The 18,285-nt window shown below is 43.0% G+C and overlaps 1 protein-coding gene across 5 annotated transcripts in view; it reads right to left on the bottom strand.

Annotated features, from left to right (window-relative positions):
- Window positions 1–18,285, bottom strand: part of Ern1 (endoplasmic reticulum to nucleus signaling 1) — a 90,822-nt gene that overhangs the window by 18,926 nt on the left and 53,611 nt on the right. For all 5 annotated transcript variants that reach the window (XM_074045415.1, XM_074045419.1, XM_074045418.1 and 2 more), the window contains 7 exons: window positions 15,878–15,950; window positions 13,458–13,580; window positions 9,771–9,872; window positions 8,400–8,661; window positions 6,640–6,718; window positions 5,463–5,628; window positions 1,627–1,745 (listed from right to left, as the gene is read on the bottom strand). In XM_074045415.1, coding sequence (XP_073901516.1) covers window positions 1,627–1,745; window positions 5,463–5,628; window positions 6,640–6,718; window positions 8,400–8,661; window positions 9,771–9,872; window positions 13,458–13,580; window positions 15,878–15,950 — 924 coding nt within the window. The remainder of the gene's footprint in view (window positions 1–1,626; window positions 1,746–5,462; window positions 5,629–6,639; window positions 6,719–8,399; window positions 8,662–9,770; window positions 9,873–13,457; window positions 13,581–15,877; window positions 15,951–18,285) is intronic.

An 18,285-nucleotide genomic window follows, 5' to 3' on the forward strand; every position in this document is an offset into this window, starting at 1 on the left:
AAAAAAAAAGTCTGGTGAAAAGCTGGTAGTCAGTTTGATAATACTGTGTCACATTGACAAGGAACGCTAGAGCCAGGCATGGTGGTTCATCCCTTTAATCCCAGCACATGAAAGGCTGAGGCAGGAGGATTGCAGTTTGAGGACAGCCTAAGCCACACAGTGAGAACCTGTCTCAAAGAAAAAGAGAGCTGCACATATGTGCAGGCATATAACTAATAAAGAAATTGCTTTGTTAAGTTGCTTGTAAACTTTTATTCAAGAATTCTGCTATTTTCCCAAAGTTTTTTGAAAAGCACCATAAGCCTTTGTTAAAGAAATTTTTATTAAGAAGCCCCAAATTAAATCAGATAAAAAAAATGGAGCTTCCATCCAAGCTCCTTAGAATCTAGGGACTTCTTGGAACAGTTTAGAATAACACATTGATCTGTTCTCAAACACCTGGTGTTCCAGGCATGTTGTTAAGTGTTTGCCCAAAAAAATTTACACACTGCCTCCCGGCTATATGCACAGATTCCCCAGGTGCTCGCATCATTTCATCACCCCAGATGTCAGCCTCCGGTGCACTTCTCTCCCTTTCCAGCTGTACCCCGAGTCCTTCCAGGCACCCCTTTCCTTTGCTCATGCCTCCCCACAGCAAACACAGGGGTGTGGCCTGCCTGGCGTACAGCAGGCGACTGAGGAATGTTTGTGGAGCATGCGACTAGGGACAACACTCACTGGGACATATCTGCTCGTTTGATATCTTGTTACCATATAGATGTACCTCAGAATATTTTGATGGATTTTTAAAAGACCCTTTGCTCTAAATCAGATGGTTATATATGAAAATTTGAACCGTGGCTACGTCTGGATATTAGATTAAGGGTATTGTCTTAATCTAATAAGTTTCACTTTCTAAGTGCTCAATAATGAACGTGCATGACTTTGATAAGATCTTAGGACAATGCTGTTCAAGATTGCTGTTATAGGAATAAGTGTATTTCTTCAACCTGGCTATGTTCAGAGCTGATGGACAATAGACACTGTCCCCTGGGCTTTTAAAAGACCATGGTTTTCCTTTGCCTCTGGATAAAACCTAAGTCTCTCAAGTGACTCTGTTGTGATCACAGTCTCATCACAGCAGCTGCTCTCATTTTTCAGACCCTCCCCTAGCCTAGGTTCCTCCTCTTATCACCAGAACCCTCTTGGTGGGGTTGCCAGGCCTGAACAGCTCACTAAGGTTGTCCCTCTGCTGATCATGTGGGCTCTCCTCCCACAGCCCTGCTCTGTGTCCTAGAAGGCTGACCCATGTGGTCTCCTTGCCCTCTGGTTTGGGGCTGGGCGAAGCTAGCAGGGAGCATGAGCAGAGGAGTGGAGAAGGGGAATAGGCTGAGTGCTGTGTGGCTGCTGAATCCTCAATCAGAGCCCCTGAATCCTGTACTGGGCCCATTCTACAACCTCTCTGGCTTTAGGCCAAGGTACACTGAGTCCATTGGTACTGCCCACATCTCTGTGAACACTCCTGCTACTAAAGTCCCCTCAAATTGCCCTAATTTGGGCAGGCCATCTGTCTCAATTGAGACCCTGATTAGTCCCCCAACACCTGATAGGAAGAGCCAGAATCAGTTAGTTCTCTTCCCCACTCACTTCCTCAAAGTTCTTTTTCTCCAGATCAGCAGGAATCACATTTTCCCGGTGTTTGGGCAGATTGTTGGGAAATCTCTCCAGCATCTTGGTAGATGCAGACAGTGGGGTTTCATGGTGTCCTGAGAGGAAAAAATCTTTAATGAGAACAGTTTTCCAACCTGTGGTCACACCCAACACTACTTGGGCAACAGTTGCTACCCATGGAAAGGTCCTTTCTATAAGGAAACCCTTTACATCTATATAGTGAGAGAAAATGAGAGACAGTTACCAGAAAAATCCCATCGAAACAGTTATTTTATTACTTGATGGCAGAATGTAGTATTCTGAGTCTCATAATGAGAGCAAGGATATGTCCTTGTCATGAGAGGGATCAGGATGTTTGTGATGAATTCCAAAGCAAAGCCTGTGTTGGCACATGTCCGACTCACAGGTGGAGCATTATGAGGCTTCTCTCAAAGTCCAAGGAATTCTCCTTCCATTGCTTTTTCTGGTAATATCACTTTACTAAGGCTATGAGTCCCTTCTGAGCTTTTCAGTTGGTCAGGGGGAGTTCTATTCCTCCTCCCAGCTACATATGAGCTTCCTTCTGAGGAAGTGGTGAATTACTGATAAGAGAGCCAGAAGAAATAGCTACTGGATGGCTGGCAGCAGGGGGGGTGGGGGGTGTGTGGAGAGGTGGGTATTCCAACTCTCTCATGTTCACTCATTGTTCTGTAAACAACTATTTCATGACTACCTGGTATTTATTGCACAGCAATTCAGCATTTACTGTGTGCAAATTGCCCATAAGACACACAAAGATGACTGAAATAAGGATTTTGGGGTCTCATATCATATATCTTGATAATCTGCTTAGTTCTAAAATTAAATCACTCCACACACAGCCTAAAAGAGACAGGTCACTTTCTTACTTGATGGTGCCAGCAGCCTGACAGGCTTTCCTTTTTCTCTCACTGGGATGGGCTCTTACCCTGATTCAGGTCTCTCTTGCCCTATATTCTTTCCACTGTTCTCCCAAACCCATCAGAGGCTGTAGGACATGTGTGCCAAGAGGAGAACTGACAGGAACAAGTTCAAGCTTGCATTTCCTAATCTGGGAAATCCCTCTTTAATCTGTCATCTGACCTCATTCTCTCTAGGTCAGTTCTCTACTTATAACACACCATCATTCTGTAAGGGAACCCTACCTAGTTTTCCCTTATCTACCAAGGAAAGCTGAGAGATGCTTTACATGACCCCCATGTGTGGCTGCCTCCTTCAGACTCCTAAGTCAGACTTGTCAGCAGGTCCAGGAATCTGAACATGGGTAACCACAGGTAATTGAGGCTTATTAATAAGAGACCCATAGCCAGGAGAAATGAGTTTGTCTTTCCACGTCATCCTGTGCTGCAGTGTCCTGCATGCCCTTTTCCCACCAGTCCTGCCTATCTGTAGGGCCTCTACCAAGAGATTGCTACAGAAGTCAAGTCACAACGATTCCTTTTTTTTTTTGGTGGGATTGAGGTTTGAACTTAGGGCTTCATGCTTGCAAAGCAGGCCCTCTACTGCTTGAGCAATATACCTCCCATCCATTTTGCTCTGGTTATTTTGGAGATGGGGGTCTCATGAACTATTTGCCTGGGCTGGCCTTGAACCCTGATCCTCCCAATTTGTCTCCCAAGTTGCTAGGATTACAAGTGTAAGCCACTGGCACCCAGCTCAGGACTCCTTCTTATAAACAGGCTTCTCCTGAAGCTGGACCTTTAGTAGTATCTTGCTGCACACTGAACTAAAGATTCTATAAACCTAACCAAGAGATCCCTAAACATTTTTATATAAACAGCACCTGGCCTTTGTGATTTATTATGTATCAGCATCAGTAGGTCTAGACTCCAGAGCAAAAAAAAAACACGTGGCCAGGACCTCCTGCATCAGGCCCTCCAGGGATGGCATGTGCTTCTGGGACAAAGTAATGCTGAGAAAATCTAGGTCAGAGCCTCTTCTCAGGAGCAACCACACCCCATACTTCTTATGCAAATTGGACCCATTTCACCTCTAAGATGAATGTGGGATATCTTTAATGTTCCACAAAAACCAAATCAAAGGACATACTTGGACATAAAAAGGTGCTTCCTATGACCCTAGTTGACAAGGAGATTGTCACATACTTCCACTACCTTATTTAAAAATGACTGGGTATGGAGATCCTCAAAAGGAACCTCAGAATTGTGTGATCCTTACTTAACTACCTCTTTATATTTTGTTAGGTCTCCTAGTTTTCTTACTTGGACAACCTGCCTATTTTGAAGGGATCTCAGCCATTGAGATTTTCCTCGATATTTTTTGTATTCTCAAACACATTTCCTTAGTGTCACTTCTTAACCACTGGCAGGTACTTTATATGCCCTTAATTGGTACATAAAACTGAGTAACCTTGTAATTTTAATGGCCTTTGCTCAATTAGCTATTTTTTTTTCTCAGCATGGGCCTGTCATGCATGCTTCCCAAACTTCTGTTAAAAAAAAAAAAAGAAAAAGAAAAAGTAGAACTCTTGTCATCTTTGTCTTTTATTAGGTAATAATAACAATCAAGATAAAAATGGCTATAAGGAATCTGAAGGAAAAAGAAAGGGCCTAGACAACCTGCAATGGTTGAGCCCCAGTTTCCTCTCTGCAGCTCCTGAGCGTACACTCTATCTAGACTACTGCCTGTAGGTCCTGCTGCTTCCTGGGTCCATGTTTTTCCAGTCATTTGCATCCCTGAGCCAGAGCTCTAGCCATGACCTGTCTACAGACACCAAAAGGATGGAGAAAAGAAACCTTGTCAGCTTCAGGGTGTTCTGCTACCCCTATCAACCTTTCATCCTGCTCTGCTGAGACTCATCCCCACTTCTTACCACCTCTCCAGCTGGGAAGCAGCAAATCTGTGTAGTTGGGATGGGACACAAGAAGGGTAGATCAGATTGAAGAAAACTCTATCCTGCTCTAATTACTTGGGACACTTGCTAGGCATACAGTATGCTCACTTCTTCATCTTTATTTGTCACACTCCTGCATGGGGTGTCATCTCAACCTCCTATCTCTCTGACAGAGCTTTCAATTCAACCTCAGGGCCATTAATTATAGCAACAATGGGAAGAGAAAGGAAAAAAGGGGCTAGGGTGTAGCTCACCCCTAGAGCTCTCAGTGGTAGAGCAAGTGTTTAGCATGCATGAGGCCCTTATTTCATCCTCAGCAGCAAAAAAAAAGAAAAAGAAAGAGAAAGACAGACCTCTCACACATACCACACACACATGGGACCTTCCTGCCCTGACCCAGGGGCAGCCTCTGATTTTTCGTGACTATAAATCCTCTGGGTCCCTCTCTTCTCTTGGCCCTCACCCACATTCATTTTCTATCCCAGTTATACAATGGAAATAACAAGGGTACCTATCTCACACCTCACACAAGGTCACTTCTGAATAAGGAATAGATATTCTTTTTTGTTTGTCTTTGGGAATTTTTCTTTTTTTTTGGCAGTGCTGGGGTTTGAAATCAGGACCTCATACTTGCTAGGCAAGTGCTCTACCACTTGAGCCAGTCTACCAGCCCAGGAACAGATATTCTTGTGTCAGATAATTACACAAGTTTACATAACTTAGTACTTAAACATTAAGTAAACAGCTTTTAATTTTTTTTTAAGTAAACAGCTTTTAAGGACTATCCAATAACCTGGCTACCGTGTTTATTCTCCTTGGAAATAATAAACAACCCTTTTGAACTGGACAGTGCAAAATATATTCAGAATGAAGAGCAGTAAGCAAGCAGGGCTGGCTTCTGCCCACCAGGAGGCAGTACGCCACCACGTAAGGCTCTTACCTATGAGAAGCCAGTAATTCCTCAAGTAGTTCAGCTTGCTCTTCCCTTTGAGTCCAGGGTCAAATTTGAGGTCTGTGCTGGGTGTGATCACGCACTCCCCCTTGTCCCCAATGGTGACACCATCAGTCTGAGGGCCTTCCAGCAATGGAAGAGTGCTACCGCGGGGCTAAAGAGACAGGGTGCTTCATTAGCTCATGAGTCCTGATGAAGAGCAGGTTCCCTGGGTCCCACAGCACACCTCCCCAGCACTGCCCTGAACTCCGAAGGAACCGACATGCCTCGGGCTGAGCAGTTTCTACTGTGAGGTTCAGCAAAGTCAGAGCAAGACAGAAAGGCCCTCAGTCTGGGTAGGGGAAGCTCTTCCCTCAGGATGTTGCAGTGTTCCACTGACACCTTTTCACATTCTTATGTTTGGCTTCTGGGGACTAAGAAGGATGCATGTACTGAACTTCAAGGAGCTATTATGAGAGGAGGATCTAAGAACAATGAGTAGATACTACTAGTTACAACCAATGCAATTAACAGGGTGGAATAAACTCCAGTCATGTGCCCAGTGCTGACTCAAGCTACACTGGAGCTGCTGCCCTCTTGCTGGGGCAGCCAACCAATTCATTAGGAAGATGAGATATAAACAAATAGCCCAGACACTGGAAGGATCGGGATTAGCAGACAGAATCATAATACCTCAGACATTTAGAGACAGAGTGCTCAAGGCAGGCTGATGAGGCCCAAGGAGGCTGAAAGAGGTCACAAAGGATGGAAGGGATTTGAGTAGGGAAAAGGAAGAAGGGTGTTTGAAGTGTGAGGCCAGGCACAACAGTATCAGAAGAAAGATGAACAGAGAACTTTGGGGAATCAGGGAGAAGATGTACTTGCTGGACCATGCAACTCTCACAAAGAGATTAACAGAGTGGCACAAGGACATGGGGGACTGGCTTGAGGAGGCCTCTGTACCATTCAGGTCGTTTACTTCTGCAAACAAAAGCAACGGGATAATCAGGTCTTCCTGGCTGCTTCTGTCACATATCTTGTTTTCAAAGTAGAATATGGTTGTGCAAAAGCTGCTCTAGGGGCTTTCAGCTCTGTAATGCACTTTGTAACCAGGTCATTCTTTGCTAATAAGGAACAGAAGCAATTGGGAGGCTGAATCTGTGAGCCCCATGGAGGACTGACTCACCACGACCGCGACTCCCTCATGTACCATGGACGGGGAAGCGTACAGACTGGTGGAGTACTTCCCAACATACAGGGTGGGCCTGAGAGAAAACAGAAATGAGTTCCAAAGTCATTTCATGTATGCACCCCACAAAACAGGGCTTCTGGGAAGGCAGAATCACAGCCTCCAAACACTGCCCTCAGGCATGGAGCCTCATTAGTCCCAGGAATAGAGAAAAGCAGCAGGGGTATGTGAGGTGGGGGACACTGCCGGGAACATGACAGTGGGACTTCCCTTGCTGCCTACAGAAATACGATAAGCCGTCTAACTGCAAGCCTTAGTTTCCTCATCAGCAAAATACCAGGGCCAGACTAGACCAGGCCCAGGACAGCCTGAAGAAAGTACAGTATCAATGACCAGCCAAGAGACTGAGCGCTGAGCACCCCTGCCAAAGCTTGTCAGATGACTCTGGCCAACACCTGCTGGGGTGTGGACGATCCCCAGCAGCAGCACTGCTGCTACCTGCAATGCCTTGTGCTTTTCAAGGCTTTGCAAAGGTCCTTGGAGGTGCTGCAGAGTCCCCAAGGAGCAGTCAACTGCTCTATGCTAAGAGCAAAATGAATGCTTAAGAAATTCCAAACTGAGCCGGGTGCCAGTAGCTCACGCCTGTAATCCTAGCTACTCAGCTGGCTCGAAGCCAGCCTGGGAAAATAGTTTGAGAAACCCTATTTTGAAAAAAACCCATCACGAAAAAAGACTGGTGGAGTGGGCCCTGAGTTCAAGCCCCAGTATGGCAAAAAAAGAAAAAAAAAATTCCTAACTGGGTGAGGTTTTTACTGCCCTAGGTGGTCTGCCCCTATCTGGAACATTTGCACCCTACTGCCCCAAGTTCCCCGACACATCAGCTTGCTCTTGGGTCATGTTGGCTGTGACGTCACTGTGAAAACAGTGGGGCTGAATCTCCACACCCTCTACTTAACTACTGCCAATAGCTCTGATGGGGCCAGTCATCTACTAAATTATACAAACTTCTCTCAACGAACACCTTCAATTTGAGTGGTGTTTTACTTTAGACAATACTTTCATGCATCATTTTATTTGATTTTCCCCACAATTCTCTAAAATAGGAAATTAAACTTGGCAGAGTTAAGTGACTTAGTGACAGGTTGTAAGCAGATGGGGACAGAGAATACAAGTCTGCTGAGTCTTGGACATATATGCTGTAAACATTTTTTTCTTATTTTTAAAATGAACATAACATAATAAAAATTTAGAAAATACATTAAGATTGAGCGAGGCATATAGCTCAGAGGTAGAATGCTTGCCTGCACAAGACCCTGGGTTTGATTCCCAGTAGCAAAAACAAACAACAAAAAGAAAATACATAGAGTTAAAAAAAAAAACCTCTTATTTTTACAACAGATATATGCAAATTGTACTATAGTTATACTGACAGCCTTATCCCCACCCATAATTTTTATTTAATATTCAAGAACTCTGAAGCAACAGGAATACTCCCTGGTTATTATAGTCTGGGGTTTCCAAATGAACTAGTCTTGGTTCTTGATTTTCCTTACAGTCTTAGAGATGTGTGCTCCACACTCTGACCTCCTCCAGTGTAAGGTATGGTATGCTGCAGCAGTACCAGAATGCGAGGTTTTCCAAGCACAAAGCCCTAAATTCAAACCCAAGTCCTACTAAAACCAAAACCAAAACCTCTAGAATGCCAGCATCACAGCTGCCCCTTGCTGCCCCCAACTACCTTGAATTCCCCAACTCACGTCAGCTTGCTCTTGGCCTCTGTCTCCTTGGGGAATGGGTACTTCCACTTGGTGATGCGCCCCACCTCGCCAGACATGAAGGTCAAGTAGCGCAGTGTTTCCACAGCGACATTGATGTGCATCACCTTCCTCAGGCCCTCCCGATGCCAGACATAGAAGGCTACCACTGGAGAGGCATAGTTTTGGATCCACAAGACATCCCCAGATTCACTGTCCACAGTTACCACCAGTCCATCGCCATTGGACACAAAGTGGGACATCTCTGTAAAGATCAAACAACAAAGCACATCGAGCCTCACCCCATCCTGCAACCACATCCTCTACTCTCTTGGCAACTACATCACTCAACTAAAGAAAACAACACTTTTGAAATATTCTCAGACTTCCTCAGAACAACTCACTGGTTTCCAATGAGCTTGTTCAGGCTTCTCAATATCAAGACCCTGAGAGCTGCATGGGATATAAACATAAGATAGAATCCTTCTTCCACAGGCAATTTCCTTGCTGATGCTCTTTACCATTCTATTCAAAAAGTAAGAGTAAATATTGAAGGGAAAGGAGCCAATAGAGATATCTATCACTTTGCTGTTTTATAGCAATCATTTAAAATCTATGGATTGGACTGGTCAGTGGTTCAAGTGGTAAAGCACCTGCCTAGCAAGCTTGTGGTCCTGAGTTCAAATCCCAGTGCCACACACACAAAAAAAGAACCTATGGATTAGGCCAGGAATAGTGATTCATGCCTATAATTCCAGCACTTAGGGGGCCGAGACAGGAGGGTCACAAGTTTAAGTCCAGCCTGGGCTACATAATGAGACCCTGTCTCAAAAAACAAAACAAAAAAACCCTTATGGACCAGGTTGAAAGTCAGACCTGAGTGCATGTGATTCACCAAGGAGTGCTCAAAGACAGACAAAAATATTCTAGGTCCTGAACCAGAAAAGGGAGAGTCAGATACCAATGTTAAGATGACACAACTGGGTTTCTCAGTTATCATTTGAGTTGGGGGGAATAAATAACTAGAGAATAAGCCACATTTAGAGTAGCTTTCTTGATGGGGCCACTGATGTCACATGTTGGTTTTTAATTTTACTGTCCACGGGCTTGTAGTAAATTTCTTCTGTGACACAGAGTCTCAACAGACATGGTCTCCTTCCTCCCTGGTTAACCCAGAAGTTGGCTCCCCCAGACTTATCACCCAGGCTTATGCCACATGACTGTGGGGAGTACTTACTACAAGCTCATGCAAAGTCCAGCACCTCATCAGGTTGTCTTAAAAGAAAATCCTGCTCTTTAGAGCAATCATTTCTCATAGAGGGAAGGTGCTAGGCCAACCTCATGAGCTCCCCCAACCCGCCCAGCCGTGCTTACTGTAGTTTACATCATCTTCGGGCAGTGAGGCTGCATAGTCAAAGTAGGTGGCGTTCCAGCGGAGCTCACGGGTTTTGGTGTCATACATGGTGATGGTGTATTCTAGAGGACACAGACCAGCCCATTACCACAGGGGCTGTGGTACCTACTGAGGTATTGATCTTATCTAGTTACAACAAACAGATAATCCCTAAAATGCATGCTTAAAAGTCCAGGTTATCTGATATGTGGAAAGAGAATGGCCAGGTGGAAAACTAAGTCCCAGACACAAGAGTGAAACTGGTCAACAGCATGTGAAGCAACCAAGTCACTCTTACTATGCACTGGAATTCATAGCTCATGGGTAGTTGATATTAGAAATTGGTACCTAGAAGTGGGATGGTGCCACAACAATAGCTTACAACAAGTAGCACTGACTTTGGGACCAGATGGAAGGTGGAGGCTGGAAGTTTGACAAGAGGACTATTAGTAGAAGCTTGAAAGAGCAGTGAGGAAACTGCTTTTGGAAGCTGAAAAGGGGTGACACAGATCATGAACTTATATAGTAAGTGACATAAATGGTAAAGGCTATTGCTTGCAGTAAACTGGAAGACAAAAAAAAGTGCTTAATGAACTCAGGGATCTGAGTAAGATTTCCAGGCAGAAGATGGAAACAGTTTCTCTTAGCTGTGTATAGTATACTGCAAGATGATGAGCTAAAGAAGAAATCATTCAACTTTCAAGGAATACAGAAAATACAGAAGGTCCATCACTAATTCTCCACCTGGAAGAGGTTCTCAACGAAAATAATAGTCTTAGGACAAAGATCAAATTCAGAGCACACACACACACACAAAAAGCCTCAAGTTAGGGTCAAGATCAAATCCAGAATGAATGTGAATCAGAAAGAATTTTTATTATAAAAATTTTTTATTTGAATATATTTGTTCGGGGGGGATTCATAGTGACAATTCTGGTTAGGCTTATATTGTATATTGGTTAGATCACCCCTATCCTCTCTCTTCCTCAACACCCTCCCCGCCCCACTTGAAGCAATTGCAAGAGGCTTCTTTGTTCTATTTCATATAAGTATATGAAGTCCATCAGCCACAGACCCTCATCTTAATCTCCTTCATTTACCCTCCCCCTTAGAAAGGTTTAAAATGGTACCCATAGACCTTATGCTAGGTAAGAAGAGTTCTTAAGAGTTGTATAGATTTGCAGGAGTAATATTGGCATGGGTTAATCAGAAATAGTTAAAATGGGGGGAAAAAAAGGCTTCTAGACCACCCACTTTCAATGAATAAGGAAAAGACTGACAAATCTACAAACCTAGCCATTTCTTATGGAAAAGAAAGGATTTCTCAGAGGACTGAACCAAGATCCAATGAGAACAATATGTAAGGGAACTAACCTCAGAGGGTAAAACTGAGTGCCAATCAAGGAATATTTCCTGCCTCCAGAGTAGGGGAACCTGAAAATATGTGCCTGGATGAATTTCAGATTACTGAGGACCAGTGTCTGCTATGTGCCTTTCCTTTTTACTAGTAATTTTGTCCATGTGTGCCAGGGATGAAACCCAGGGCACTGTGCATGCTAGGCAAGTACTCTACCTAGGTCCCTTTTCTTTCCCCTTTAGAATAGGAATGTTTATTATCTTCTTTCACCATTATATGTCAGGTGGAAAGGAGGGGAACATGGGGGAGAAAGAACTTGTCTATAATTCCCAGGTCTCCAGGTCAGAGGAGCCTCATCTATTTCCAAGCCTGATGCAGATTCAGAGACACTGGATTTTGAGACTAATGCTATACTCTGGGAATCTTGGGAGAGGGCAAGTACATTTTGTATGTGGAAGGGTTGTAAACTTTTGTAGCCAGAGGAAGGACTGTCTGAAAAGGTTACCACCATCAATCCTTCCCTGTGTGGGAAGCCACTCTTTTCATCAAGAGGCTGAATCTGTTTCTCTACCCTTGGCTCTGGGCTGGCCTCATGACTTGCTTTGACTAATAGACTATAGCAGAAATAAGTTCTGGGACTTCTGAGCTTAGACCTTATAAAGCATTCTAACATCCACTTTTACTCAAGAGGAACCCATGTGAAGAACTGCAGGCTATTTGTGTGGAGAAAGGTCACATGGAACTGAACCAAGGTCCCAGACATGAGTGATCTGACCTTGTTGAGCCCTTCTTGAATTCCTCACCCACAGAATCAGGAACAATAAAATAGCTATTATTTTAAGGCACTAAGTTAGGTGTTTGTTATGTAGCAATAGATAATGCAAATGGTAGCTGTATACATACATGTGCACACATTCCACTTAACACCGCAGCATATCAAAACACTCTCGAATTCCCTAATTCTACCTGAGAACCACACACATTTTATACATAGGTGAAGCTGAAACCATGATAAGGCTTTGCTTATGAAAAAGGTAAACAAATCCTAAGCAGTCCCAAACATTTAGATTATCTGACTTTCATAAAGAGAAAGTGGATAATCCTGTAGTCTAAGACCTTCCCCCTAGTGACAGAAGAGACCAGACTCTCCAGGGCCCAAGACCAGTTTCACTGATTTAGAAGACAAGCACTGTTTTCCACAGCACCTGAAAGAAGGCTATGGCTCTCTTTTCTGAAAGCCTTGGCTTCCTGAATGTTTAGACCTAAATGTAGTACTCAATGGTAATGAGTTCATCCTAGATTTTTAAAGAATTTAATAACCAGTTTTATAGATTTAAAAATTTTATTGATACATAATAATTGTACATGTTTATGGGATCCTATGTTTTTGGTATAATTTCTTCCTTCTGAATTTTTTTTTTGCTTCTTCTTTTACTTTTAACTATTATTTAACTATTTTTATGGTGGCTCTGATATGTGAGGTGCTGCACATGTTCAAATGAGTAAGGCAGATCCCGCAATAACAGGGCTCACCCACTGACTCATTTAAACATCTAAGTATCAGGGAATATGTCCGGTGTAAAGATACAGCTGGTGATCAAAACAAAGTCCTGCCCTAGAGGAACTGATAGTCTAGTGGGGGAGGAAAAAATAGGTACATAAAACTTATAAATATGTAGTGACAAGTGTTAAGAAGAAGGTGGCTGAAAAGAGAGGAAATAAAAAATGACATGATGAAGAGGGTGCTATTCATGCCTATAAAGGGACAATGACAGATGATGAGAAGACTCCTACTACACACCTATTAACTACTACATATGTCCCAGAATAGAAGAGATGACCTGAGTGTCCCTGGGCAGGGTGAGAACTTTTAGACCAGGGAAGAAGGGGACTTCTGAGTAGAGCTGTGGAAGAAGAGAGGACATTTTCCAGAAAGGCAAAACCAGGCATACCTGGTGGAGATAGATACCAGACTATGAGTACTTAAAGATAGCATTGCTTTTCTCAGAACTACAAGTAGTCCACCCAACTGGAAAAATGTTTAAATGAGGGAATGCAGCAGGGAGGAATGAGATGAGAGAGGTGGCAGCTGCACAGCGGAGGCTCTATCGGTCATGGTGCAGTTTGAACTGCATCCCTTGGGCATTGAGGTCACTGAAGGGTCTTAAAGAGGGTAAAAATCTGCCTATTTGGAGAGGGCAGCTCTGGCCACCTTCTAGAGAACAACGCCCACAGAAGGGGCCAGTGGGAGAGCTTCATCAGATCCATTCTGGAAACAGGCAGGTTATACATGACAATGGTTCATTCTTACCTGTCCGACCGAGATACAGAAGAGAAGTTGATGGGCAGAGACTATCTGCAAAGGCTGATGATAAAGTCTGCTGTTTCTCACCAGTCAGGAGGTCGATGACATACCAAATGTCCTGCTTTTTACCTGAAAGGTTACAGGACATGCTGTTGTTAGCACCTATCCTATATGGGAAAAAATATCACTGCCAAAGTAACAGTTCTAACTGTTTAAGATGAATGTTCACTGTGCTGGGAGACAGGTCTGAAATCCCTATGATGTTGAAGACATCTCTATGATGCTCTGAAGGTGACAAAGTCAATGAAATGTGTATATAATAACTTCTTGGGCCACTGGGTCTTATGGTAATTTAGTAACCTAATCATGGTATGAAAATTTCTCCAAATCTAATAACCTAATTACAGTAAAAAAAAAAAAAAGTTCTCCTAACTTTCAAGTTATACTTTATTACTTTGATTAGTAGCCTTAAATCTGAAAAGTCTTGACTGCAAAGAATAATTCTTTTCCCACAGATTTGGATCTGTATAAATACAGAAATGTACACAGGGGTTCATTTCTCTGGCAACCATAATTCCCATTTCTGAACATCCCTACCAATTAGCCTGCATGTGAAGAGATTCATAACTATAATTAGCTAGTACCTGTGACTGGACACCAGAGTTGGTTGTAACCAGATGCTAATGAGGCCAAAGTCATCTCATCCTCTGTCCTCAGCCAGTTAAGTTATTCCCAGGCCACAGAACATATCCCTTGCCTCAGACAACTCCATTGAACAGGCTGACCAGCACAGCCACACAACACTCTTAGGAAAACCCACAGCACATGTATCTATCGTATGGACATAGGGAATGGTGAGGCTGAAGCATGAACCTCTGATCTGAAAGCCAACAGGCACCATAATGTGTGCGTTTCTGTTTTGTCAGCTATGACATCGCTCGCTGATATCTTCCCAACTGATGAGAAAAGCATCCTACCTCCAAGGACTCCTGGAAGCATAAGACTGAGATGCTGAGGAAGGTCACAGGGCCCTAATTTGCTGAAGCTAGCTTAGTTTTAGGCGTAGCATACATGGGCTCCATACATGGGCTCCATACATGGGCTCCATACATGTGCAGAATTTGCCTGCGGATCTTAACTCTGTTCTCAATGTTAAGGTTTCATGGATTTTTTTTTTTTTTGGCAGTTCTTGGGATTGAACCCAAGGCCTCATGTATATTAGGCAAATGCTCTACCACTGAGCTTTACCCCAACCCTCAATAGTAAGATCTTAATATGAAAAAGATCTAAAGCTAGAGTAAAGATGTCAGCAAACAGCTATGACCATGGATCCCTTCCATCTGGCTAGTTCAAGAACCTGCAAAATTCAGCTACAATGTCAATGGATGGATTGAGCAACTAACCTGCTTTTAAATATGCTTAATAAACTCACTTAAGAGGGCACCACACAAAGATGATGAAAACACAACATCTTAAGTAGACTGCAAGTGATGGATTGCTGGCAAAAGCCAGTGACATAGTGGTCAGAAGATGGTCAGATGGGCCAGGAGTCATGGCCCAGAGGACAGCCTTATTGTCACTTCCTTTGAATCCCTAGACTGGGGGTTCATCATTCTGAAGGAGTGGAAGGAAACAAAAGCCCCAGTGTCGCTAGCAAAAACTTAAAAGTTGGCATGCATTTGAGGTTCCCAAGCACGAATAGGCAATAAGCAATTTCAGTTCCTCAAAAATAAAGCTGCTATATAAATAAAGCTGCTATTATTGCTGCTAGGATTTCAAGATAAGTACAGCTCTCCTTTGTGTTACAAATGCAGTTTTATTGACATTTTGGCATTAATGCAGTGAAGAAAAGCAGGTGAACTGATGCTTTGAAAGCTGTGCCCCCATAGGTATGAGGGAGCTTATTTAGGCAAGCTGTTAAGTGCTGTTTCTATCAAATATTCTCTTAGCAGGAAATACTAAGAAAGCCCTATAATTAATAGGCAGGGCTTGCTTCCCTTCCTTGGCACAGACTATTGTATTCACTCTAAATTTCATCCATTTACAGGTATATTGCAATCTTGAAATCCCAGGAGTAGGGCAACCCAGCAGCTAAAAGCTTATTAAATAAGTAACCATACTAATGGTATCAATTTTTCTTCCAGGTGTGTGTTGCGGTGGGGGGAAAGGGGGAGTCCTTTCTTAATTTGTCAGCAAGAAAGGCCTTTCCCAGAAAGACTGGCAAAAGAGGTAATAGCTGCTGGCTTGATTGCTGGAGCTCTCACTCTCTCTCCTCCCCTCCTTCTTTTTCCCCCTCCCTCCCTCCATTCCTTGCTCCCTCTCTGTCTCCCCCCTACCCCAAACAAACAAACAAATGAAAACCAACTTTCCCAGATTTCAGGGCTTACTGTTAAAGAGACCCAAGTTTGGAAAACAGTAACCCTTACCCATGTAGAGGATTCCATCTGAACTTCGGCATGGGGATGCCTGTACCAGTTCCGGAATAGTAAAGGGAAGTTTCTTTAAAAATAAATAAATAAATAAATAAAAGGAAAAAATAAGTTAACCAACTCTTGTGAAATTATTACACTCTGCTTCTGCTACCCAGTTCTGCTAAAAAGACAGAAGTGCTTCCAGATGGGAGTTTTCCCAACTGGAACCCAGGGAGAAGGGGTGCCCTGGGTTTCACGTCCACTTCCAACAGGCCGCTGTGCTTTATAAACACTAACTCCTTTCCTTAACACTGGAAGCAGAGGTCCTCCAGGTCTCCAGGGCACTTTCCAGGGGCAAAACAAACATTTCTAGAAAGACTCAAATATGGAGGATTACAGAGTCTTGGAAATTCCAAGGGTGGGAGAAAGGAGTCTTCTGTCTTAGAAAATTGATCCAGAAATGGCCAGATTAGGTAGAATGACTATGCTTTTTAGAGTGAGAGGGAGTCATGACATTATGCTAAAGAGAAGCAATTTTGGAATCAAACTTCGAGGGAAGGAGAAGGCATTGGTACAAGGGCAACACAAGGGTCTGAGGTGGAATAAGTAGTTGTTTTTTTTTTTTCTTCAGTAAGTAATTCTCTATTGAAAAACAGAAGATCAAGCCCTTTGGTTACAAAAAGGAAGTTATGGTAGGTGCCAGGAAAAGAAACTCAAAGGAATCCAAATGTTTCAATGCATTTCATCATAAAACTGACTGTTCTGAGTCTACAGCTGACATCTGACAAGTCCTTTTGGTCACTGCTGGTTTCAGAGTATTTTATTTTTAGAACATTTTGTGTTCCTGAAACTATTCTGCAGATACCTGCTGTTACAGAAGAAACTCCCGGCTTCTATTACTACACTGTCACCTTTTTTCTCCAAGAAAGAAAAAATTTCTCTATAGCTTAAGCAGAACTATAAATACAAATAAACAATTTGGATTTCCCCATCATCCCAACATTCAAACTGAGACTTAGAAAAGGAAAAATGCTATCACAGGCAGTAATGACTGGTTTTTGTCAGAGGTTTCTGAGAATCAGAAGATCCTTCAGTCTGGTGTCCTATGGAGGGCCAGGCACCTCCAAAGCTCTCCAACTTCGAGGTCCAGCTGGAAAATGCACTGTCTCTGAAGCCAGTAAACCACAGTAGTACCAAATCCAACTCTGGAAGCTTCAGCCTTGGGTACATTCCTTGTCTAGGCTCAGTTTCCACATCTCTAAAATGGGCACAATGCCTATGGGCTGCTGAAAGGCTCAAATGAGGTAACTTACACAAATCACCCATCACTATTTTTGGCAAATACAGTGCTTAAGAAAGGGAGGCCACAGTGATTAGAGAGAAATGTGGAAGGTGAACTACATGCAGCTCACACAGGCTTGCCCTTCTCCCATCTGTTTCAGTTCCAGGTATTTAAAATAGTCAATGAGAACCTACAATACACTTAAGAGTTCAGAACAGTAGTTCTCATCCTTGGCTATACTTGAGAATCACATGGAGACTTTGTAAACTTCCCACTGAAGCATAATATACAAACAGGAAAGCACTTGTAATCACACAGGTCCATAATTTTCAAAGTGAATGTACCTGTATCACCAGCATCCAAATGAAGAGAGACATTTCCAGCTCTCTGGAAGCCCCCTCTTGTGCCCTTTTCCAGCCATTAACTCTCCAGGGTAACTATTATCCTAACTTTAAAACAGCATAGACTAGTTTTTCCTGTTTTTGACCTTCATATAAATGAACCATTCAGCGTGTAGCCTTTTTTTGCTTTGTCATGTTTTGCTTGATGTTACATTTGAGAGACAGATCCATGCTGTGTATAGACGTAGACTATTCTCAGTGCTAACAGTACTCTACTACACGACTACTCCATAACTTATCATTCTACCGTTAGTATTATTTGGCTGGTTTCTACTTGTTGCTTATTATCAACAGTGCTGAGTACATTTGAGTATATGCCTTTTGAGAGAACATACACATGAACTTCTCTGGGATACATATCCAGGGAGGGCATTACTTGGGTTGTAGGGATTTTAGCATATGGTGCCAAACGGTTTTTCAAACCAGTTATACCACCTTGTACCTCAGCCAGCAGTGGATGAGAGTGCTGCTTGCTCCTTGTCCTCACTAACACATTTCCTCTTTTGTTCTCAGATCTTCTGGTGAGCAGTTGGATGTACACTGGGTAGTCATATGGCACTGTGATTTTAACTTGCATTTCTCTAATAACTAAGGCTGAGCACCTTTTCATATATTTATTCACTATATGAATACCTTCTTCTCCCTTACTACTGGGTTGTCTGTCATTTTGTAAATGATCCACAAGAGTTCTTTATATATTCTGAATATGAATCCTTTATTGGATATGTGGACTACAAATA

Source organism: Castor canadensis, chromosome 11 (assembly GCF_047511655.1).
Source record: "Castor canadensis chromosome 11, mCasCan1.hap1v2, whole genome shotgun sequence".
Taxonomy (NCBI): Eukaryota; Metazoa; Chordata; class Mammalia; order Rodentia; family Castoridae; genus Castor; species Castor canadensis.